This window comes from Mus musculus, chromosome 12 (assembly GCF_000001635.26).
Source record: "Mus musculus strain C57BL/6J chromosome 12, GRCm38.p6 C57BL/6J".
In the NCBI taxonomy this organism is placed as follows: Eukaryota; Metazoa; Chordata; class Mammalia; order Rodentia; family Muridae; genus Mus; species Mus musculus.
In genome coordinates, this window is record NC_000078.6 from 70,323,712 (window position 1) to 70,349,417 (window position 25,706).

At 44.0% G+C, this 25,706-nt stretch overlaps 1 protein-coding gene across 21 annotated transcripts in view; it reads right to left on the minus strand.

Moving 5' to 3' along the window:
• The window catches only part of Trim9 (tripartite motif-containing 9), a 103,337-nt gene extending 79,179 nt beyond the window's left edge, over positions 1–24,158 (minus strand). For 15 of the 21 annotated variants that reach the window (XR_381560.4, XM_030247009.1, XM_006516405.4 and 12 more), the window contains exon 1: positions 22,636–24,158. Coding sequence is in view for 20 of the 21 variants with exons in the window: in XM_030247009.1 (XP_030102869.1) it covers positions 22,636–23,457 (822 nt within the window). In the remaining variant the exon portion in view is untranslated. The remainder of the gene's footprint in view (positions 1–22,635) is intronic. The other 6 variants (NM_001110202.1, NM_001286387.1, NM_053167.3 and 3 more) reach the window with 1 other exon arrangement.
• Between the last annotated feature and the right edge of the window lie 1,548 nt (positions 24,159–25,706).

Here is a 25,706-nt window from a genome sequence, read left to right on the forward strand (position 1 = left end):
CTCAGAACTCAGGGGTGAGTGAAGAGTTCATGGGATTGGTACACTATGGTGTGTAGCAGGGATGTCAGCAGTGCCAAGGTTGAGAACTGCGGCTCCAAACCCATGGGAAGGAAATATAAGCTGGAGGTCCCAGGGTGAGTCAGACACAGTGAGGTGTAGTGTGGTGTTTTCACTAAGTAAGCGTTCTCTCTGTGTGTATATACAAGGGCATGGGGAATGCATGTGCATGTATGCACATGCAGAGGCCATTGGAGAACATCGGGTGTCCGGCTTTATTACCCTCCACTGTATTCCTTTGATGCATATTATCTTATTGAACTGGGAGCTAGGCTAGTGGCCAGCAAACACCAGCCATCCTTCTCTCTCTTTCCTCACTGGGGTCACATGTGCATAAATGGACACTCTGGCTGGAAATCCAGACTCAGGTCTTTGTGCATAGACAGCAAATGCTCTTCCCCACTGAGCCATCTCCACAGTCCCTATAATAAACACCTTCAGAACAAGAGATGCCTTACTCACATTAGCCAGACTTCGGGCTTCTCTCAGAAGATCTGCATACTGAGTTCACATTTCTTCAAAGCAACCCCTCACCGTAACTGACCAGGTATCTCTCGGCTTCTAAGTCTTACAACCTTCCATTTCTCTGCAATCACCAAGCCCTAGCACCATGTGCTACTGTGTTTATCCTTGCACTATCATTTTCCTCGGAGTAAGAGTACAGAGTCAGTCTTTATCACTTGCAGATTCTGTGTTTGCAAATGGCCTGCTTGTGAAATGAAAAGTTACATACAGCACTTCCATGGCCATTCACAGATAAAGCAATCAACCCCGTGCTGTCCCATGAGTTCAGCTGAGCTGAGATGTGCACTCTGCCTTCTGGCTTCAGGTCTCTCAGTGGTAATTAAGGCTCCTTCTGTGTGCAGTCAGTGCTATTTGCATTCTTGCTGGCAGTCTTGCTATTTAAATGGCCCCATAGAGCAGGAGAAGAACGAATGGGGAGAGTCTGGTCACCCATTTTGGCTGAGGTATCCAAGCTGTAAGCAATGGGAGAAGTGGGCAGACGGGCTTGCAGGAGGATGTCTGAGATATTATAGGGTTCTGGGAATATTCTGGGTTTTTTTCCAGAACATTTATGAAAATTTCTTTCTTTATCTTCATAGGAAAAGATATCTCTCTTAAAAGTCTTGGGACTTTCATATTATTTCCTCCCATAAGAAAAGTCAGGGTAGGATGCTAATTCCTGACACTGCTGTATGTGGTTGACTTCCACAGTCTTCACGTAGACTTCTCTACCCTTGTATTTGTCTAGAAAGTTCTTGATCTTGCCATAGACTCAGTTATAGATTAATAGGTTGCATATAATCATTTAAACATGGGTTTTTAAAAACATGACACCCACACAATAAAAGGCAATTAACCTTTCAATGGGTTTGTTATGACATTTTCACATATGTATATAATGTATTTTATTGTATTTATCTTCCATTATCCTCTCTTGCCCCTCCCACTAATCGCCATATTCTCCCCAACTAGTCCTCCTCCTATATAAGTCTCATTATTTGTATTTTTTGGTGACTCAATGAGTGTAGTTAGGGTGGCTTACAGGAGCATGGCTGAGGTGCTCTTTACAGCATCACAGGCTACTCCACTGCAGAAAAGGTCTCTCCCTCCCCCATCAACCAACAGCAGCTTATACAGCCCCATCCCCGAGGAGGAGCCACCGAGTTCCTTAGAGGAATGGTGACAGCCTGGTTTTGTTATTGTTGGTTTTAAAAGAATTGCGGATAGAAGAAAAGGGCTTTTGTTAGGTTATAACTGTTCTCCACGCTTAAGATTAAAGAAAGGGAAAACCAGACTCATGCTTGGAAATGTCCCCAAATTCATATTCATAAAAGGTCAGAAACATAAATATTGGCGTTAAATGTATTGCTTTTTTTTAAAAATAAGAAACTGAATAGATCTTACTCTTATTTAAGAAAGACTTGTTTTTTTAAAAACGTTTGCTCTTCAGAACACTTCTCCCTGGATGGTCTAGTATGTCTAAGGGGAGCTATGGAATACAAAGGACGGAGGACATAGTGCGCGCGCGCGCGCGCAAGATGGGGGGGGGGTTGCTGCTGCGAGGAATATATAGCATGCTACACATTCACGGTTTCTACACTGAAATTTAATGACTTTTTCCTCAGCTGCAGACTTCAATAATTTTAGAAATGACTTTAGAAAACTTGCCATCTTTCCTATGAGCCTGAAAGTGAACAAGCTGTGCTGGGGTTGAGTCATCCGGGTCCTTTCCAACTCTGGCAGGCAGTCTGAGGCCAGCCAAGGCACATGCCAGGAGTCAAGGTGTTTTCAGCCCTGAACATGACCAACGGGCAAGGGCAAGGGCCCTGAACACAAAGACTGAAGGCAACAACCACAAGCAACGGCATTTGGCCGCTACAATGAGACCCAAACACACAAATGAATATCAAATACCGAAGCTTAGCACTGAACTGTGTGGCTCTTACTGGGAGGTGAAGAACTCCGGACCAGGTTCACACCCAGCTCAGTCCTGACAAATCCCTTCTCAGAGTGAGAAGGCCAACACTTATATACTCCTTTTGTTTTAATTCTTCACGTCTTATTTTATGAATTAAATAATCAAAAACAGCCTTGCAATCCCCTCCTTGCCTTTCCTTGTAAGGAAAAGACAAAGGGTATGGTTTATAGAACAGGGCTTTTGGGGTCAATACTGATCTGCCTGCGGGTTGTTATTCTAGAAGGAATGGGAATCAAGTTCAAAGGCAGTCAGCATGAGGTCTCCTCCCCACATTGGACTGCCTTTGTGACTTTTCTTTTCTCTTCCCTCTAACAAGGGCCCAACAGGGCTGTAAAGCCCTCGAAGACTTCCAAGGCCTGGTAAGAAAAGGGGAATGGGAAAGGACCTGTCATCCTTTGATCCCCAAGAGTTGAAACCCCCCACTGAGAAACTTGAAACACTGCAGATGTGAAGGGTCTGCACAAAGACACCAGCAGCCAGCAGCAGGCAATTTTATCTAAGAGACTCCAAGACACATCAATGTGTGTCTAGATTCTAATGACCCTTGCCTCCAACTGAGAGCTCCTCCATTTCTTTCTTCCTATGGAAAAACATTTATAAATTTGTTGTTAATATGTTGATATCTTGGGTTCAAGGTAATGAATTTATATATTATTCATATATGAAATGTACACTTATATATGAAAACATACAGCAAACAGGTCTTCACACTGAAACTGTGTCTCTTATGCATTTAAAACCTACTCCAGTCTACACAAAGGGTTTAGGGACTTACACTCCAGGAACACCCTGTTGGGCTTGCTCCTGCCTGTCCTTTTTGCCATTTTTGTTGTTCTTCCTGAAGTTATGGGATGAATTTTTAGCAAACCCATTGGCTTATGTGAGTCAGGGATTCTTGGAAAGAATTCAGGGGAGAAAACAATGCCCCAAGGATAGCTGAGCTGTCTGAACTCTGACTTCAGGAGCTGGGTATCTGGACTATCTGATTTTTTTCCTCGTTATTGGCCATGTCTACCTGCATTTGGCACAGACCTACTGTCTGCAAACTCTATTGTGGGCTGTTTTGTCAAGTAAAAGCTAAAAGGATATTCTAGCAAGTAGATATTAAATAGCGTTTACTCGGTGGGGGAGGACTTTAAAGATCTGTTTTGTATTGGCTACCCACTACAGTCAGAATACTTGCAGGAACACCACAGCATCCATAAAACCAGCTGAACGCTTTTTTGAATAACAAGAGCTACCATTTATTGCAACCATTCCAATGTCTGGGACTTCTCAATGACAAGTTCTGAGCTTCCTCTAGCAGGTACGGAGAACTCACCTGAGGCACAGACCAGTTCAATCACTTACCAGTACAGTCATGTAAATAAAGATGATGAGGTTCCTGGCTTCAAGGCTTCTAAGAAGTTGCTGGCTTCCTCTATTCAAAAGAATGGTCACACTCAAGGCCTAGCATGGCCTTTGTCTTTGGATCCCTTCCCTGTGAAATGGACTCTGTGCCTGGCTTGGTTTCCCCTCATTCCCAGAGGAGGGACTCATGTGCAGGAAACCAGTCATAAGCAGTGAGAGCATCCTCCGCTGGCTTTGTGTAGATAGAACCTATCTATGTATTTATACAAGTATAGTGAAACGCTGGATCTATTTCTCCGTTCTTTCATCAGTTATGATTGCATTGCTGTGACAGACACCTAATGGGAACGACTCACAGGGAGCGATGTTCTATTTTAGCTCACAGTTTCAGAGCTCAGTCTGCAGTAGCTTGGTCCCATACATAGCAGAGTGTGTGAATATGAGAGTGTGGTGGAGACTGTTAACGTCATGGCAGACAGGAAGCAGAGAACAAGAAAGGGACTGGAAGCTAGCTATGACTTTCGAAGGTATAGCCCTGCAATGTACTTCCTGAAAGACCCCACTTTCTGAAGTTTCCATAAGGCTCCCAAATATCGTCACCTGCTAGTTACCCGAGCTTTATCACATTAGTTTACAGGAGACATTTGACATTCCTTCCCTATGGCAATCCTTGAAAGTGGGATCTGTTACAATTTCCGTATCAGAGATGAGAAATGCCAAGAAACCCAAGGACACGTGTAGCTCACCACCATATATTCTTCACCCTTTCACGGTACCTTCCAGATTGTCATAGACCAGTAAGTGAGCCTAGCTTCCCTACCCCTATTCTGGTTGTTGCCTGTCCCCCCGCCCCCCTTTTTAAAAAAATCAGGACAATCCTCTTCTGGACTCTTTGAAGAGGTCATGATTCAGATAAAAAGAATTTAAAACTATATTAATTACATTGTTATAAAATCATGACTTAGTGGAATGAAAATATAATTGAACTCTTTGGCCATACTCAGAATAATTAATTGGCCAGTCTTCATTAGCCTTCAATTTAGATAATAATGTTCGATTGACTAATCCAATTATTCCCCATTTGCAGATGAGATTTGTAAGTTGTTTTTTACTTCTGGTCCCCAGTGTAAGCAGAATATCCAGGCTCTATTCAATGTCTGTTCTAAGGTGGACAGTGTAGCACATGCCAGACTCCAGCTACTCAGGAGGCTGAGGCAGGAAGGAAAGTGGGTGTTAGTGGTTAGTCAGAACAGCTTAGCAGGAAGCTGTCTCCAAATAAAACAAAAATGAATAGGGATGAAGCTCAGTGGTTAGAGTGCTTGCTTAGCAGGCATAAGCCCCTGGGTTTAATCTGTATGACCATCACCACTACCAACAGCAGCAAAAATTCCACCCTATGTCATATCAGTAATGGCTACATGTCAATAGACTCTGTGTTGCATTTAGTTAAACTGTGTTATGGCACCTTTCAAACTAAGATGTATGTGAGTACACTTTAAATAGCCCTGATGTGTATGTTGTAATCTTACTTTATCATTACATGTTGTTGGCCAAGTACATTACAATAATATACTGCTGGGATCAGTGCCAGCCCCGAGGCAGCGACACTAGCTAGGATTTGAGGAGCTCTTGTCACTTGGCCTTCGGTGGGAATGAAGCCAGGGCTGAGCAAGCCAGTGGCTGAGTGAGGGCAGAGGATACAAGCCATGTGGGGAGACTCCCCAGAGGCTCCTGGGTAAGGATTAGCATCTGGCTAACCCTACAGACATGCCAATGGGAGCAAGCCATGGAGATGACTAAGAAGTCAGGCTAGGGTTTAGGGTACAACTTAGGGCTACAGCACTTGCCTAGCCTGCTGCAAGCCCTGCTTTAGTCCCAGCACCGCAAAACCACAGCCACAGTGAACATGAAGGAAGGGATGTAGGTTGGGAGTAAGCTGGCTCGCAGATAGGTTGGTAGAAACCAGAAGATTCACATGGACCACAGGAGAGTAGGGAGGAATGGTGGGTGGTTGAAGGCTGATCCTGTTGACAAAGGTTCTGACTTACTGAAAGTTTATGCTCACAGAAATAGAGTAGGTTATGATAGTGAAGGAACATCAATTTAATGCTATAGACATACACAATTCCCCCTTAAAGAACAATGAAAACAATAACAGAACATAGTTAATAAATTTTAGTGACTATAGATCTAGAATATGGAGAACCAACTATCAAAAAACCCTCTGTGATTATAGGTGTCTAGGATTATGGAAGAGTCCCCCAAAGGAAAAATCCTGTTTCAGTTGAGCATCATTGAATAAACAGGCACACACACACACACACACACACACACACACAGAGAGAGAGAGAGAGAGAGAGAGAGAGAGAGAGAGAGAGAGAGAGAGAAGCAATTAGAAGTAAGATCTTGGACATTTAGATTTAAAAAATGTATTTATTTTTATTTAATTGCACTGATGATTTGCTTGCATGTATGTCTGTGTGAAGATTTCGGATCCTCTGGAACTGGAGTTCTAGACAGTTGTGAGATGGGAGTTGAACTCTGGTCCTCTGGAAGAACAGCCAGTGCTCCCAACCCCTGGACCATCTTTTCAGCCCAGGATATTTAGAATTATTAATGTATAGTCAATAAAATAAAGTTTTGATTTTTTTGGTTTTTATTTGTTTGTTTGGGTTTTTGTTGTTGTTATTTTTACAATAAGATGTACCACATGACTTTGGTAATTTAAAAAGTGTTCAGTTGTTTTCTCTGACCTGGGAAGGAGTTGGACAAATGATGTATAAAACCTAGTACCTCAATTCTATCAGTCTATAACTTTCAACTGTATAAGAAGAGTCTTGAATTTTGGCACCTTAACTTGCTTTAAAAAAAAATCACAGTTGGGGCCTAGAGAGATGGCTCAGTGGTTAAGAGCATTGACTGCTCTTCCAGAGGTCCTGAGTTCAATTCCTAGCAACCACATGTTGGCTCACAACCATCTGTAATGAGATCTGATGCCCTCTTCTGGTGTGTCTGAAGACAGTGACAGTGTACTCAAATAAATAAAATAAATAAATCTTAAAAAAAAATATAAAAACATCACAGTGGTAACTCTGGGTTAACAGGAAACTCAGCAGGGCTAGAACTTTATGGTGGTATACAAAAGTAAGCTCCATCTTTGTAGCCAGGTGATGTAGAACTTGGAGCGAGGAGGAAGAAGATGTGGTACTGAGGGAAGTGTCTTCTGCTGATCTGAGATGTTCCTATGTTGAACGGAGTTCATCCAAGCTCTTCCTTGGAATCAGCCCTTTGGGATTTATGGGATGAGGGGCTTGCCCTGGGCCCTGACAAGTAAGTCTACAAATCTCCCCACTCTCAGCTCCGTGTCTGCTCTGCTCTGGTGTTTCAGAGAGGCAAATGGCTCACAGCTCTGTCCCTTCCATTTAGATGATAAGCAAGAGCCGGGCTCATAATGAACTCTTGTAATTCAAAAATAAAGGATAAATAATCAGACTAAAAGTGGGCAAAGGATTTGAATAGTCATCTTCCTAAAAACAAGGAGGAAAGGAGGAAGAGGAGGAAGACAAAAGCAAAGGTGTATGAAAAGATCCCCAACAACATCGATAGTCATCGGAGACATGCAGATCGCAACCACAAAGAGGCACCACTTCACACCCTCTAGAACGTCTATAATCAACGTAGACAGGAAATAGCATGTGCTGACAAGGACAGGTAGAACCTGGACTGGCACTCACTGCTGAGGGAAGGCGAGAAGGGGCAGCATCTTTGGAAAACAAGTTGACAGTAGTCTCAAAGTGTCAAACATCAAACTCCAAAATGACTCAGTAATTCCACTCCCAGGTACTCATTTCTGGTGTCTTCCAAGTATTCAATGTCAGTAGGTTTTGACCTGAGCTGCCATGTCAGACCCATAGGCTGCCACCACTTTAGATGTCAGTCACAGGTCCAGGTCCCAAGCTTTCCTAGACTTCTCTCTGATTTGGTGGCAATTTTGGGGAAACTCCCTTTTAGGTGCGACAGTTCTGTATGGTGAGTCAGGGAACTCAGGAGACAGTGTACTTGCTGGTTTCTCATAGAACTAGGAACTCAGGAACAGTCAAATGCAAGAAATAGACAAGGCGAGAAGAGAGTGGAGCTTGTGTGTTCTCTGGGAGTGCTACATACTCAGTTTCTATGTGCTTATGCCTGCAGCCCCTGAATCTTGCTGTTCAGGAATTTTTACAGACCTGAGATTTCAGGTTCCTTCTATTCGTGTGGATCAGAGACCAGGGGGTAGAGGTAACATATGAGAGTTTCATATTCAGTCTTTCTGGGGCCCAGTTGCTAGGAGCTATATTGGGCCCACTTGGATTCATCTCATTAGTACAGACTCAGATGTGGGCAAAGGGTATCTTATCATTTAGGATATAAGAGGCATTATGAGTTCTAGGCATGAAGGACTAAATCTAAATATGACTGTTATACCACATTTGAGATAATTGAGAACATATCCACACCAAAACCTATATATAGAGATCTAAGCAGCCCCTATGTATAATTTATGAGACATGGAAGCAACCATGCTCACCACATGTGCATGCATAAACGAGCATGATATATCTAATATTATAGATTATTAACCCATCACAAGAAAGGGTGAAGTACTGGTGTATGCTACAAATAGATAAACTCTGAATCCATGCTGAGTGGGAGAAGGCAGACACAAAAGGAAACATATCTTATGACTAAGTTTGTATGCAATACCCAGATCAGTCAAGTCTGCAGGAACAGGAAGCACTCTTGAAGTCCTCAGGTGCTAAGGACGGAGGGCAGTGTTAAGGGTGTAAACGGGGATGGTGATTCTTTCTGAGTGTTATAAACATGGAATTTCATGGTGGCGTTGGCCGCACATCTCTGTGAGTAAATAGACTGAAAGCTACGGAATTAAAATGTAAAAGGGCGAATGTTACAATGAGGTTTTTAATCTACTGAGAGGGACCTGCTGTCTCCATATGAAGTTAGCATCCTTACAGGGCTGAGGAGGAACATGAATTGAGCAGAGGAAAAGATCTGCACCACTGTCGTCGCAGTAGCGAATGTACACAGCCAGCAGTATCTAAGCACCTGTTAGCCATGACTTTGGGCTTCTTGGCTTTGTGGTCTCTGTTTCCCCATTTGTAATGAGGATGGCCTTGGTTTCTATCTGCCTCATAATGTGGAGAGAAGTCTACCCATGACTGTGGAGGAAGTCCTTGCACCGGCTCCTAGAGCACAGCGTGCTTGGATGTAAGGGGTCAAAGTCACGAAAGCTCTGCCCAGGGCTCCCTCTCAATCTCATTTCCATATTTGGTGATCCCAGAACTCCACACTTTTCTCTGCCAAGTGAGTCGCTGTCCAGTTTTCTAATGCTGCCGTTCTGAAATGCAGGTTTGAAGTACTTAATCTGGTATCCAGTAGATCTGGGGGTCTGGGGGAAACCTCTTGAGGGATTACCAAGTTCTTGTACCCCAGAACTAAGACTTGGACAGCGACACACGACACGCAGATAGTAGCGAGCAGCAGGAGAGAATTTATTAAAGAATACGCTTCCAAGGAGGAAGCAGGCCGAACACGGGCGTTTGAGGTTCAGATGAGAATGGGGGCCCAAGGGAGCTTTACTGGCACAAAGCACAGCCTTAGCTTAGAACGGCAGACTTTGCTACACGTGCCATGATGGTTTCAGTTCTACATACAATTTCATGGGTCATCCACGCCAGCATCTTAAATTTCCACACAGGGGCATGCATCTTAGTATTAAGCCAGCCATAGGCAACTCTTGGACACTGAGTACCTCTCTGCTTGGGCCAGTGGTCCCAACTAGTTTTAGTTGGCGTGCACAAGGGTTGGGATTGAGCACTCGGCCTTCCTTTTTTGCCAACTTGCTTTTTTCATATGGTAATTTTGTCAGTCAGGCTTTGGGATATGGGCCTCATCCTGCCCCCCACCCCCACCCCCCATTCTCTTGTTTCAATTTGACTCTACTGTAGAATTGCATCCTTCAGATCTTATTCAGAGTAAAAGGAGGCAATCCATGGTTACCAGTGAGAGAGAGATGAGGCGTTCTGCTCTTGGCATGCTAAGTGTGAGGTGATTGTGGTCCATTCAAATGAAGGTTCCAGTGGACTGTGGGAGACTGAAATCAATGCAAATCTTGGATTGACAGCTAAACATGAGCTCAACCATAAAAACTGTAAGATCTTGATAATTTGAAATATATTTAAATAAAATTAGTAATCCCGGTTACTTGAGAGAATGAGGCTGGAGGATCACAAGTTCAAGGCCAACTTAGTGATACTCTTGTCTCAAAATAAAATATGAAACAAGCTTAATAGCAGAACATGGGCTAAGCATGACAGAAGCTACAGGTTCCATTCCCAGAAGCAGGTTTCAAATAATCGTGTTCTGTACTAGGTACACATACATGTACACGTCCCATTTTGGGTCTTCAGCAAATGGTCAAGTATGGCACCCTTGAATAAAGAGCTTATTAAAACCAACCTGAAGTTCAGTGTTCATGCATGTTTCAATATTCTATCTTTCTTATTCCTCAAACTGGAAAATGGAGATCACTTTATTTAACACCATTCCAGGTGTTAGCTCCATCAACATAGGCTGACTTCCATAGTGGCAGAAAATGGACCAGATACACAGGCAGCTTATAAACACCATACTTCTTCCCCACTGATAATATGCTGAAAGCTATTTATCGTATTTCCTTGCTACAACTTGGCTAGATGATTGATGGTCAATAAAATCGATAACAGCTGCTTGTTAGAAGCCCTGTGGAGTTGTCTCTGCTGTAGAAGACTTATTAGATTGGATGGAGGTCTAATTTTACATCTGACTTTATGTGATGAAGGCTCTTGGGCTAACATTTCACAGGTGTGAGAGGGAGGAGAGTTGAGCATAAGCAACGTGGCTTTAGAGGCATCGTGACTCATTCTGTCCCGGCAATGACATAAATATCGGTAAGCAGCAGATGATATGGGTGTGCGGTACAGTCAGCTGTTGGTCATTTGCTGTGATGAGAAGAAATCAAAGACCATCAGAAAAGGGAGATTAGGATAGAGTGTGTTATGGAGTCCTGATCAGCTTTGCCCTTGAGCCTGCTCTCTAGTCTGTATATATTTGACTGGCTAGGGTTTTACTCACTCTGCAGTCAGAGCCTGCAATGAAGACCTGTTTTAGGTAACCGCCTTTGCCCATTTCTGCTGGCTGCTTTGTTCAGAGGACAGATGATGTCTTGGAATGATATACATGGCAGCTCACAAGCCTCTCTCAGACTTTTCCCGGAGCACAGGACAATGGGGAGTACGTATTGTCCACCACTTCTCAGAATACAAGCTTCAAGCAAAGTATGGATAAAGAAGAGGAACAAATATCTCAATAAAGGCAAACTGTGGCAGAGTAGAGAATGAGCGTCCCATGAACGCATCAGCGGCAGATGAGAATTAACCGTCTATGCACCCTGAATCGATGCCCACAGAGGATGTTCCACCCCAGAGAACAATGTCGGAGCAACACTTTCCAAAGTGAAGTCCTTAAGGAGAGGCTTCTTTGGTGGCAGCTGGTGGCAGAGACGTGCGGCTTTGATTTTATGCAAGTGTCCTTATCTATTTGTGCCACTGTATAAAATACCACAGGCAGGGTAGTTCAGAATGGCTTACAGTTTTGGCAAATACTCCATCTGTTGAGGGCCACCTGCTGTCTCCTGACAGGAGAATGTTTGTCATGAGAGGAGAGCCACTCCTCCTCTCAGCAGGAGTCCACATTCTCAGGAAGTGGTCCAGCCATCCATCCCTTCACAATGCCATCCATTCCTTCTAGAAGCAGAGTCCTCTGACCTGACTATGCCCTAAAGCTCCCAGCTCGCAACTGTGCTGCAAGTGAGGAATAAACTTGACACGTGGGCTCGGGAAGATGGCCTCAAACCATGGCAGAAAGACTTGTGAATCACAGTTGTACTTGGCAGAGCTTCAATCTGTTCCTAAACCATGACTGTTCATGAGTGGGACTACCCATGGCTTCTTCACCTGTGGGCCGCAGCTTCATGTGGCACTGAATGGGGTGGTTTTGGAAAGTTGGGGAACGGTAAAAAGCTCTGAGCACAGGATCATTAGATGCTCATAATGCATCTGAAGTGTTTGTAATGCGTGGCTTCCCTGCAGCTTGGTCTGAATACAGAATATTCGAATTTGGCACCGTGTAAATGATCAAGGCCAGCAGACTACACCTCAGATTTGAGGCCCCCATAAGTTGTATATTGCAGTGTTTGTCGTGTACCTATAAAGTTTTCTGATCTTCTAGGAGCATAATAGTTTAATCTCCGGGGCGGGCGGGGGGTGGGGTGGGAGGGGGAAGACTTGGAAAATGTTTTCCTATTACATTCAAGAGCATGTAAGTATCAAATTAGTACAACCTTAAATTAAAGTGTCTAGTATCAAAAGTTGACATTTGAGTTTCATTAAAATTTGTTTTGTTAAAAATGAAAGGCTTGGAGCAGGACAGAATTTCCAGGAAGTTCTGAAATGTCCCTGAACACATTCCTGCCATCCTTTTGCTTATTTATGTGTTTTCAACATTGACAATTATAAAAATCTTCATCAACTCTGAAACTACTAAAGACAATCTATGACCAACAGTATCATAGCCAAGATTTAATTTCTTATGTAAAAAAACCACACCTATCTCATCAGTATGCAAATTGCTTTTGTCCCTAATAAATAGTATAATTATACACACACAATACAAACCCCAAAGGATTATTTTCAATATGTTTCTTTACAATTTATTATAAGTGTTTAATTAGCATACCTGCTATGTGTCTGTGTATTCAACAGTGTGAAAATTTTCTTAGGTGAAAGGGGATCATTGGAGGAAAAGTTTAAGCTCCACAGACAAGGATGTAAGAAGAAATTGACAGCAAACGGATCAGACCCCTGGGTATGGGATTGAACACATATTCGTGTTTTCAAAAATGCATTCATGTATTTTAGATGCAGACACAAAGTACACATAGACCCCTTTAATTTTTAAAATCCCTTTAATTCTGTTATCTTCATTTGTAAATTTTAAGATGTGTTGTTTCATTAAAAGAAGACTGGCTGACTTATTTATAATAGCCAGAAGCTGAAAAGAACCCAGATGCCCCTCAACAGAGGAATGGATACAGAAAATGTGGTACATTTACACAATGGAGTACTACTCAGCTATTAAAAAGAATGAATTTATGAAATTCCTAAGCAAATGGATGGACCTGGAGGGCATCATCCTGAGTGAGGTAACACATTCACAAAGGAACTCACACAATATGTACTCACTGATAAGTGAATATTAGCCCAAAACCTAGGATACCCAAGATATAAGATACAATTTGCTAAACACATGAAACTCAAGAAGAATGAAGACTGAAGTGTGGACACTATGCCCCTCCTTAGAATTGGGAACAAAACACCCATGGAAGGAGTTACAGACACAAAGTTTGGAGCTGAGATGAAAGGATGGACCATCTAGAGACTGCCATATCCGGGGATCCATCCCATAATCAGCATCCAAACGCTGACACCATTGCATACACTAGCAAGATTTTATTGAAAGGACCCAGATGTAGCTGTCTCTTGTGAGACTATGCAGGGGCCTAGCAAACACAGAAGTGGATGCTCACAATCAGCTAGTGGATGGATCACAGGGCTCCCAATGGAGGAGCTAGAGAAAATACCCAAGGAGCTAAAGGGATCTGCAACCCTATAGGTGGAACAACATTATGAACTAACCAGTACCCCGGAGCTCTTGACTCTAGCTGCATATGTATCAAAAGATGGCCTAGTCGGCCATCACTGGAAAGAGAGGCCCTTTGGACATGCAAACTGTATATGCCCCAGTACAGGGGAATGCCAGGGCCAAAAAAATGGGAATGGGTGGGTAGGGAAGTGGGGGGCGGGGAGGGTTTGGGGGACTTTTGGGATAGCATTGGAAATGTAATTGAGGAAAATATGTAATAAAAAATATTTAAAAAAAAGAAGAAGACTGGCTAACAGGTCCAGTCTGTCACCCAGCTCTGGCAGGAAGGCAGGCTGGACCCCTTAGGACTTAATCTTGGCTGTTTATCACCTCAGACGATCTAGCTCACAGGATGCTCAACAAATCTGTCTCTCCTTTCCCATTGCTGTGTATTTTCCTCATGTAATGGATTTTGTCACAATGAAATTTAGGAGAAAAATGATTTTTAACTCCTCAACATTATTTATACGTGAGAAATAAAGCACCCCAGCTGCCCATTAAGGCACAGGGATTTAAGAGACCACAGCATTGCGTTTTACAGGGCATGGTATTTCCTGCTTATCAGAAGGTACGACTAAACAGCAGTCGGTATGAGGGCTATGGAATCAGATGGCCTAGGCTCAGATTCTGGCTCTGCCACTTTCAGTTGGTGTGACTTTGTGACATTCCTGAATTCATTTTCATATGAAGATGGGTAGATTATGAAAGTTTAAAAAAAAAAAAAAAAGAAAAGAAAAGAAAAGAAAACCAAAATACCAAACGGTTGTGCGTGGCTTCTACAGTGACTTGCATATAGCAAGTATTCTGAACAGAAAGTGTTAAATACAAGTTTTAAATTTTGATGATGTTCGCTGGCAGACTGATCTATAAACGTAAAATGCTGGGATTATATTGGTTGTAATTAATCTTCCTCTCACCAATTTTTTCCTTTATTAAGTAAATCTTTATCTACCATCCGCTACATACAAGATATGGGTAGAGACAAAGATAAAATCAGAAGAAGGAATTTATGGCACAGAATTATTGGGTTCCAGTGCAAGACACCCAAATAACAGTGACTTAATGGAGGATGTTAGTTTCTATAACAATGAACTGGGAATATTGGGGAGAAGGGTGAACTGAAGGCAGGGCTGGGAGATGTGGGGGATCAGATCAGCAAAACCAAGGACAGGGACATGACTAGGTGTGTTTCAAACACCCAGGAGTCAAGACCATGATGTAGAAGAGTTTCTAAAGTCATTAAGAGGAAAGGGGGAAATTTTTCAAGACCAAAAACACCGAAGAATGTTCTTACCTTTTCCGTTTAACAATCATATCAAAACAAAGAGAATTCTCTGCCTATATGTTTCTTTCTGTTTGTTTTTAGAGTTCAGCAGCTAAAGCCATCATAGTTGTAGAGACTGAAGGTGCAGAGAAACCTTTGCAGGGGTGGTGAAGTGTGCAGTTCTGAGTGAGAGCATGGACCTGGGGCAGGGATGCAGAGCCAGTTCATTCAAGCTGCATTTAGTTGGGATGTTGAAGTCTGGCCTAAGAAGGTGGGGGAGGTAAACCCAATGGGTAGGACATAGCCGGAAGGTCAGAAGGTCAGATGGAGTGGGGAGGAGGAAGCTAAGAGGCAGATAGGACTGTGACTAGTTCTAGCCTAACACACTGCACTTTCATCCAGAAGGGTAAAAGATGGCAAACCCAGAGCCGAACAAAAATACAGTGCTCACGTCCCTGATGCAACTGCAGAAGAAAGGGACGACCTGCCAGCAACTACAAGTTGGCTCGAGCAGCTGTGATAAATGTGGTGTGTGTGTGTGTGTGCGTGTGTGTGCGTGTGTGCAAGCGCGCGCGCAGACACCCTTGGAGGTCAGAAGAAAGCATCAGACTCCCTGAGAACAGCGGTTCTCAATCCTTCCTAATGTTGTGACCCTTGAATATAGTTCCTCATGGTTTGTGGTTATGGTGATAAATAAAATTTTATTGTTGCTTCATAACTGTAATTGTAATGCTGTTATGAATCATATAATCAAGTAATGTAAATATCTGATATGCAGGATATCTGATATTCGACCTCTGTGGGGTTTGAGACCCACAGGTTGAGAACCACTGCCCTAGAGCCAGGCAACTGTGAGCTGCTGGGTTTAAGTGCTGGGGATTGAACTTGGGTTCTCTGGAGGAGCAGTAGATGCTCTTAATCACTGAGTCTCTGCAGCCCTCTACGTTTTTAATACTGCCTTTTTCTCAAATCAAAAGCATTTTCGAAATAATCTACTTCTACCTAATATAGTTTAGCAAGAAACTCAGTTAACCTTACACTTGGAATTATGGATATAAAGCCTAATGACAGTCAAAGAAGATGTGTTAGTTTTCATTAAACAGCCTGAGACTTCTGATGCCTATGATCATTTTAAAGAATTATAGTATTTACAATAGTAACGAAGACAGGGTGCACCCAGATTCTTACATATAAACATTACAAAGTCAGGTGGTTCAAGAGTAACAAATGTAACTCAACATTTACTTAAGAATTAACATAAGATGTATGAAGGGGGTTTTGAATAGTCTATTCTGTATAGACAAACAAAACAAACCAACCAAATGAACAAAAACTTAAACAATTACTATTACCCTAATCAAGTGTTTGACTAATCACTGACCTAACAAGGTTTCCTAAATATTTCAGCCCCTCAAAAAAAAAAGTGTCCAAAAGTTGAATAAGTTTGAAAATGCTGGGCTAGCAACAAGTAGCTAGTTTGTTGTTGACACGTGGTATTTCCTCTTCTCTCCCTATACTATTCTGAGAGATACAGACTAAGGCTCTCAACTTTGATGGCTCAATACTGCTTATAGATGTCCCAAGCTCTATATCATGCCAAGCCCCGTATATATAGTGTTTTTATGCACGTATACATTTATGGTAAAAATATAGTTTCTAAGTTAGGAGATTAATGACAATTGTAAAAGATGATAGCTATAACAATATATAATGAAAGTTAAGTGTTTAGGGTTTCCTTCTCAAAAGTATTGTATTTATACTCTTGTGTTGATGTATGCTATACCTAGATGATGAACTGCACTGAGGTGGATGGTGTGGGCTCTGTGATACAATGTGAGCTACCACATAAGGGTTACTTAAACTCAAACACTGCCATCCTGTATCAGTGCATCTGACAATGGACTGAACCACCAACTGAGCCTGTGCAGTGGATACTTTGGAGAAAGGGGTGAACCAAACCCTGAGTGTGACAGACCAGGATGGTACAGGGGTTCATCATGCCACCCAAAATGGCAAACAACTTAAAACTTTGGAAAATTTTCATTTAATATTTTTGAACGCTGCTTGACTTCAATAATTGAAACCACAGAAAGTGAAAGTGCAGGCTAAAGAAGATCGCCATATGGAATTATGATATGGCAAAGTACCACGGGAACTGTCAGGAGTGTTCAGAATGGAGAGTTCCAAAAGTATTTATCTATGGAAAGTCACTAGGAATATAGTTTAAGAAATTCTGCCCTTGAGTATCGCTCAGTGGGGTTGGAGAGGTGGCTCAAGAGTTAAGAGCACTTGCTGCTTCCGCAGAGATCTAGAGTTCAACTCCCAGCTTCTATATTTGATGGCCCACAACTGCCTCCAGCTTCAGCTCCACAAGATCCAGCACACTATTCTGGCCTACATGGAGCATTAACATACATGTGTGTAACACACACACACACAAACACACACACGTGCACATGCGCACATACACAAATAAAATAATAAACATTCTGGATTTTTATGCATAATAAGAGGTTTCTTGCCTTTGAAAACAATGTTTATAACTGGCAGAATTTTGATTGCTGATCCGGTATGTGCAGGAAATGGTCCTTTAAGAAAGCGGCACTCACAAGGCTATGTAGAGTTCTTTTAAATAACGTTTCCCTTGGAGTTGTTTGCTGACAACTTCACAATAAAAACAGCCAAAGAAATCAACTAATAGGAAAAAACAGGTAGATTTAAGGTTATTATTTCCTTTGCCAAACCAACATTGCCTTAGTATTTGTATCAGAATGCACCCTGGTAAGTAGAGTGTTCAGAGACAATATCTAGAATTAAAAACAATTAGACTCCTCAATGCAAATGGCCCAGTGTTTTTAGAACCACACACATTTGTAACTGGGGATTTCTCAGTTTGGAAGTGGCAGGCAAAACATCATGAAGAGCTAAAGAGAAAAACAAGACCACGACACCCATGAGTGAGGAATTAGTCGCTCACTGGGGTTTGGAGATTGTTAGCACAGCATCGCTTGGTCCAAGCTGACCAGCACAGTGAACCCTGGCATGTGATGCCAGCACAGTGAGCCCTGGCATACCAGGGTCATCCCCCGACAAGGCAGAGTTTGCTGTGTTTTCCATGGTATCTTCCTACATCACCTAAGCTGGCTCCCGTTCTTTACAACTAGAAGTCTCTGAAAAGGCTGATCTTAAAATGATATTATTTGCAACTATTGTGCTCTCTCACATTTTAGTTTCACATGAGTGGGTCTTCTCCTTCCCTGGATGCCAAGGTTGCAGGGTGAGCATCTCTAACTTGCAAGTGTAAAATCTGTAAATGCCTCAAAAGCCAAACTGGTGCATGACACCAGAAGTGGCCAATTCCTGCCTAACCCCAGACATAACTCCAACCCTAACTCCATCATAAAGCTGGTACTTTAAATATCTGTATAAAATGACCCAAGGGCTATTGAAATAGAATGTGTACGAAACCAACCTTCAGGTGTAAATTTGGATCTGCTCCTGAGATACCTTACTATGTGAATGCAAATATTTCAAAATCCCACCTCCTCCAAAACCTGAACTGCTTCTAGTATTTCAGAGAAGAGATAAATCGAAAGCCTGCACCGTGTCATGCAAATGACACCTATGTCGGTGAGAAATGTGCTGATAGACATAACCGTGTGTACATTATTTCTAGTCACCAAACAACAGGCGGCGGTAGGACAGTTGTCTCTTACTTTACACAAGCTGAAGATAATAACTTGAAAATATTTACCCTATTTTTTAAAAAATATTTTTGAAAGTATCACTGAAGTTCTTTGCATCCTTATGGGTGACAGAGAGAGGTGAGACTTGCTTGAGAGCCTGGACCTCCTGCCCTCTAGCTCCTTCACTGTGGCCTAGTTCGTTATTAAAATTCTCTAAACTTTATTGCCACAAACTTGCAAATAAAGAAAAACACCACCACCACCCCCCCCACACACACACACACACGCACACGCACACAAGAAAGGAAAAAACTTTGAAAAGAGTCTGACATGGTGGTGTATACCTTTCACCCCAGCACCTGGGAGGGAGAGTCAGGATGATCACTGTGTGTTCCACACACTGTAATAAATATTAACAGAATGTTATCTTAGAGGGGTCATCTGAGACATTTTACACACCACTGCTATAACTAAGCAGATATTTTTCCAGCATAGTTTAGAAATAAAAGGATAATCAACTGATGACTTATTTGAAAATGATTACATTGTAAATATTAGTTTTAAAAAGGAAGGAAGGTGGTTGGAGGTTAGGGTAGGAGGGTCAGGAATTCAAAGTCATTTTTGGCTACATAGCTAGTTAGAGGGCAGCCTACGCTACATAAAACTCAATCTCAAAACACCAGAGTTAATTAATTTAAAAGCAAAGTCATTTGAAAGACACTCTAGACGAATTAGCACGTGTCTAGGGTAAAAAAGAAAAAAAATATTTAGCAGCACAAACACGGAAGGAAGCTTATGAAACATTTACTGATTCAGTGATTGGTAAACCATCAAGAGTTTAAGACTATGGCGACTCTTGGGAACTGCTAAAAATCGCAAAGTGGTGCTGGCAGTGGTGGTGCATTCCTTTAATCCCAGCACTCAGGCGGCAGAGGCAAGCAGATCTCTGTAAGTTTGGGGCCAGCCTGGTCTACAAAACGAAGTCCAAGACAGCCAGGGCACTTACACAGAGAAACCTCATCTCAAAACCAAACCAAACCAAACAAAATTACAAAGTGAGTTAGTAGCTCCAAAAGCTTATTTCAAAATGTCTGCAAAACTCTCTTGTGTTGCAAGGTTTTCTCTCAGCCTGACGTGGAAAAAGGGATAGCATAAATGATGATACAGTATAAAGACTGCTACCAGATATTTGGTTTGGATTATTATTTCATGTATTACTTATGGATTTTCAAGGTCATAAATATCTAAAAAATTAACTTGGTAATCTGATGATAAATTTTAACCACTATTAAAACTACTTGAAAACTATTTTGCCTTGCCTATGTAAGATAATGGCCTGTGCCTAACGGATATTTATTCACAGGATTTTCTTCAGCAGTAGAAATGGTTACTATCACAGAATATGAATGAAACCATTCATAACTCAGTGCCCAGACTCCGAGGGAAGGAGGTAGAGCCTTTTGCTCTCCTGTGTTTTAAAGGTCATAGCAATTCTTGCCTGGGAGCATGTTCAGAGACAGAAATACCAGGACAGAGTCTAGCTGTGGGCAATGCAGCAATACTGTATTAGCTTGTTAGGGAAAAATAAATTAAGAAATAATGTTAGGTGCTTTTCTAAAAAAATGAGTATTAAAATCTATCATTCCCCATTCAACTTTTCCAGGCCATTTAGTCACTCTGATATTGACTGAACAAATTGAAATGGATTTATTTTTCTGGAAAAAAATGTGCCAAAATCCAGTCATGGTCTTCTAGCCATTTATTCCATTTCTCATTATTTTTAAGCAGATATAAAACTTTCAACCATAATGTCTACCCACAATTTGCATTATCGGGCTTAACAAACAGCTTGACATTTCAACTGTACATGGAGCTTAGCAGAGATTTGAAGGTTCCTTTTGGTCTTTGTGGACAGAGGGGGGCTTTTCTTCATGAACACACATGTTGTGTTTCATACCATTCCAATTAACATGTAGCAGTACGGTCTTTGCCCAGGCAGGGCCATTCATTTCTTCGATACTCTGTAGAGAAATTCCACTCTAGACCAACTATGTCCTGACTACAGTCACGAGTTTGGATGAAGAATCACACTATGAAGAAATCATGTCTGAGAACTATTGTTTTTAATTTTCAAAATTAAAGTGGTGTAAAGATAATTTCTCCTTTGACAATGCTGGGCAGCCCACCCACCGACGCCACCCCCCCCAAATGGTATACTTGAAAAGTAAAGTTGACTTAAAGCACATCTCTGCAAAGTGGTCTCCTTCCTTCTAAGCAGCATAAACATGTTATTAAAAAGAGCTCTTTCAGTGGATGCTCACAGTCATCTATTGGATGGAACACAGGGTCCCCAATGAAGGAGCTAGAGAAAGTACCCAAGGAGCTGAAGGGGTCTGCAACCCTATAGGTGGAACAACAATATGAACTAACCAGTACCCCCCCCCCCCCAGAACTCGTGTCTCTAGCTGCATATGTAGTAGAAGATTGCCTAGTCGGCCAACATTGGGAGGAGAGGCTCTTGGTCTTGCGAACATTATATGCCCCCAGTACAGGGGAATGCCAGGGCCAGGAAGCAGGAGTGAGTGGGTGGGTAGGGGAGCAGGGCAGCAGGAGAGGGGTGGGTATAGGGGACTTTCGGGATAACATTTGAAATGTAAATGAAGAAAATATCTAATAATAAAAAAGAGCTCTTTCCTCACAAAGCTTATCTTGTTTTGTACGTGTGGGGGAAGGAGCAATAGATAAGTACAAAGCCAGCATAATTAGCATGTGCATGTTATCATGGTGATAAATACTACTGAGAAAAATAAAACGGGGAACAAAGGACTGTCTGAAGCATGTGGTCATCAAATGGTCATTGCAGTCTCCATCTGGGCTTAACACGTCTGAACAAAGTTAATGAGATAAGGGAGGGTTGCCCTGTCTAGGCACTGGGGAAGAGAATCTCGGGAAAGAACACACAAATGTAAAGGCTTAGGCCAAGGGAAGGTCCCGGGGGTTGGCTGAGGAACAGCAAGAAACACAGAAGCAGAGAGTCAGGGTCAATCAGCGGAAGAGGACAAGAGGAACACGTCAAGTAGGCTTTGCTAGAATGTTCTAAGAATGGTCTGAGAATCACACGAAGCCATCAGAGTAGAGGAGTCCCAAGACAACATGTCAATAGCATTCTTTCTCGGTAGCCCGGGGAGAGACCCTATCAAAGGGGACCCAAAAGGGAATTCTGCTAACAGGTGTCTCAAAGTTTGTACACGCAGCTACTGAAAGGGAAAAGGTTTGAACCCTGGTGGAATAAAGGTTTGGAGAGAAGGATGGTTTTAGTACGCGACCGCTCAGAAAACTCTGGTCCTTCTGCTTCAGCCTTAGGTCCCCACCCTCGAGGGTTAAGGCCTAGACTGTATGCCATAGGACCACAGGAGTTCTGGGCACCCAGACCTGCTTCTCTTTCAGCAGAGTCAGGTCCAGCTCAGAGCCAACTCATCAGTATTCCAGCCACGGAGTCTCTCCCCGCCCCCGCTGTGCATCAGGGCTTCTGTCTCCTTTGCTGAGATAGCCCCCTGAGGTCTACCCAACCCCACTGCCCCGACCTGCCCTAGTCTCCCAAGCCCTCAGCCCACCCTGTAGAGGCGCATGCCCGGAGGCCTCTGCCACCCGCGAGCCTCCGTCAAACCAAGTAGGCTTTGCCCTATGGTGGTGGCGACCATAGATAGGCTGCAGACTAAAGAGGGGGCATCTTAGGCCCAGCTCACAGGCAGAATGCATGGGAAGGGAGACCCGTGCTAAGGTATTCCTACAACCACTCTCTGGAGACCTTCAACTTCCCTGCGTCGCCTCAAACGTCCCCTGAGCCTCCTGCAATGCACCAGATCTCAAGGCAGACGCCGAAGGCACTTGCACTGCGCCCCCACTGGGATGCGCTGTCACCCTAGGAGGGACCGAGTGCTGCAAATCTGGAGGACCCTAGGGCGCGGGGAGTCAGGGGTGGGTTGCATAGGACTCACCTTGTGCAATTTCCACATAGCCCCCAAAGCCTTGACTTCGTGGCTGGAGTGTTTGCCCTCCTCTAGGCACTGGTAGCACACGGGCATCTTGCATTGCACGCAGTACATGCTGTGGTTCTCCAGCTCGTGGTCTGTGCAGGTGGAGACCTTGCGCGGGCTCAGCCGCCGGCTGACGCGGCCCTGGGCCGGGGGCACCAGACGGTGTTTGGCTAGGGGACCCCGGGGCGGGTGGCAGCGCAGACGGCAAGGGTCGCAGTAGAAGACATCGCACTGTTCACACATGACCGTGGCTTCCTTGGGCGCCTTCTCGCAGAGCTGGCACTTGAGGGCCGCGGCTTTGCTCTGTTGGTAGCGGTCGATGACCCCTTCCAGGACGCGGTTCTTGGGGAAACCGCGGAGCCCCCGGTCATCCAGAATGAGGCTGCGGTGGCACTGGGGGCAGGTGATGCAGGAATTGCGGGGCACAGGGGCCAAAGCCGGTGACAGGTGGGTGGGCGGTGGCGGCATAGCAGGGGGGAAAACGCGGACGCCGTTGGGCGACTTCTGGCACGGGGTAGTGGGGGCGCTGGCGAAACCTCCGTAGGAGCCATAGCCGCTGTCCGCCTCGCTGTACAGGCTCATCTTGTCCAGGTCCAGATAATCATAGTCAGAAACCCCAGAGCCCGAGGCCCGGCGGCTCTGGGGGGACTCGGACTCCGGGGTCTGCACCAGGATGTTGCGGGCGCACGCCTGACATAAATTGTGAGAGCAGGGCAAGATGATGGGCTCCCGATAGAAGGAGCCACACACAGGGCATTTTAACTCTTCTTCCATCTCTTCCATGGGGACCTGGCTGGAAGCGAGGCAGCAGCGGCTGCGGCGGAGGGGGCCTGACCTGGCGAAGCAGCCGATGGGCCTGTGGTGGCCAGCACCTTGGCCAGCGGCGGCGGTGGTGGCGCCTTCCCCGGTCGCCTAGGCGCCGACTCCCCAGGATGCGCTCTCTCTGTGAGCCACCGAGCCTCCGCGCTGCGCGCCAGCCCGGGTCCGCCCCCTTCCCACTGCTAGCCCCGCCCCGCCAGGGAGCGGAGGCTCATCGGACGGTGGCCGTGAGAGCTGCTTTCTTATTGGCCTCCCGCCTTGTCCGTCTCCTCTCCTCTGCAGGTCGCTGAGGGCTCTATGAGTCGGAGCTGGAGCCCCGGCATCGCCTGCTGGCTGCTGCGGGATTTTAGGAGGGGGCTGGCGCAAGCCGAGAAGAAGTGGGGCGGGATGATTCATCCTTTCCTACCCCCCTCCACGCTTCCTTCTGAGCTCGGGTGCAGTCACCCCGGAGCAGGGGGCGTGAGAACCCCTCCCGGTCGCGAGTGGGCTGCTGCTGCCTGTCGCCAGCGCTTGGCGCTTGCCTTCCAGCTTTGGTCTGCATGCCGACCCACCCCTTCTCCTTCCGCTGCTGGCGTAGAGCCAGCACCTCCCCCGAGCCTTCCTGGAGCCTTTTGGGCTTTTCTCCAACCCTCAGAAGCAGCTGGAGCGCCCGCATCTCTGGTGTTTAGGGAAGATGGTGGTGTGCCATGGCTGCAGTGTCCCCTTTCTGCATCCCTGGTAGCTTTTTCCCTACCCGAGGCAAAGGCTCAGCATTCCCCCAAAAGCTGTGCCACCATCGCTACATGCTTTAAATGTGCGGAGGCCCTACGCCTTGGAGCAAAGGTACCTCTCACCCTCCCCAACCTCCCGAAGCTCCATCCCCCAGTTTTCGAGAGGCCCCAGGAAGGTTAGTTGAGTTGAGTCAGGCAGTGTTTGTGTATTTCTGAGTGTTTATCGGTTGTTAACTAGCTATGTGAACGAATCGCTATGGTACTGAAGATTCCAAACAATATTATCCAATGTCACATGCCCTTAGCATCTACCATAAATTCCAGAAGAGGGGTGGGATATTATTTCTGCTTCTGTAAGATAACGAGGGATCCAGTGATAGCCCTTATATTCTAACCGATTTCTCTTTCCCCCAAACGGTGCTAGAGATAATAAGTCCTGCCTCTTGCCTGTATAACCCTTGAAATGATGACAATGATAGAATCTTTGAATAAAGATATCAGCCTGCTACTCAATGGGGGAGAATCTTTGAATCTAGTGACATTCCAAGGAAGTAATTTATCTTGGGAGCATACATAGTTAATTTTCCGAGTGATTCATGAAGCAAGTGACAAAAATGGTTTTCAAGTTCGTGGGATCTTCCAAATTTTCAATTTCCAGAAGATAACAATTATTCATAGCTTACTTTATAATTTAAAAGCACTTTTTTTTTTCCCAGAGAAAAGAAGTACTTTCTATAATCTTGATTTTGGAGAAATAGTACAAATAAATTGAATTATCTTGCAAATATATTTTTTAGCACAATGATTACAGTAGTTGATCATTGGTTGTGTGGGAGGAAAATTCACATTGTTATTTAAAACTATGTTAGTCACAGATCCTACAGGGTTTATTCCTAACCCACATTTTAATTAGTTGAGACCGGAGCTGCTAATGTTATATGCAGTCTGTTTATAGGCAAAGTGTTTCTTAAGATTTGATTGGGGCATCATCTATATTAGTGCAGGATATATAGACTATTAGTCCAAAGACACTTTGCTCATGTTAAGTAGTTAATTCTTAAGAAGAAAGGGGCATCCATGCCCGTGTATGTTACAATCCTTTCGTGTATTTTGTATTCACCTGCGCAAGTCAGAGAAACCTTGGCTAGCAAAGTAAAGAGTGTCATTCTTCCCAAGTCTGGGTTTTGCCTACCACAGAATACCATGTAAGAGGTCTGGTGATTAGCAGACAGGCTATGCTTGGTTCACGGGAAAGGGTGGGTAGTTTGAGGGCATGTCCAATGGTCTGATTTGGTGTCAGACACAAATAGCCTCAATCCGATACAGATTTATAGAACAGTTGGTCAATTAGGAAATAGCTTGAGGTGAATTAACTGTTAGATCTATTTGGTCAGGAACTAGCACATCGATCCCTCCTAGAGAGCTTTCCAGATGACTGCCGTTTGTTGGGAAGTCTCCTCTTCCTGGCATCACGACTTGAGCCAGTCCCTGTAATATGACCAC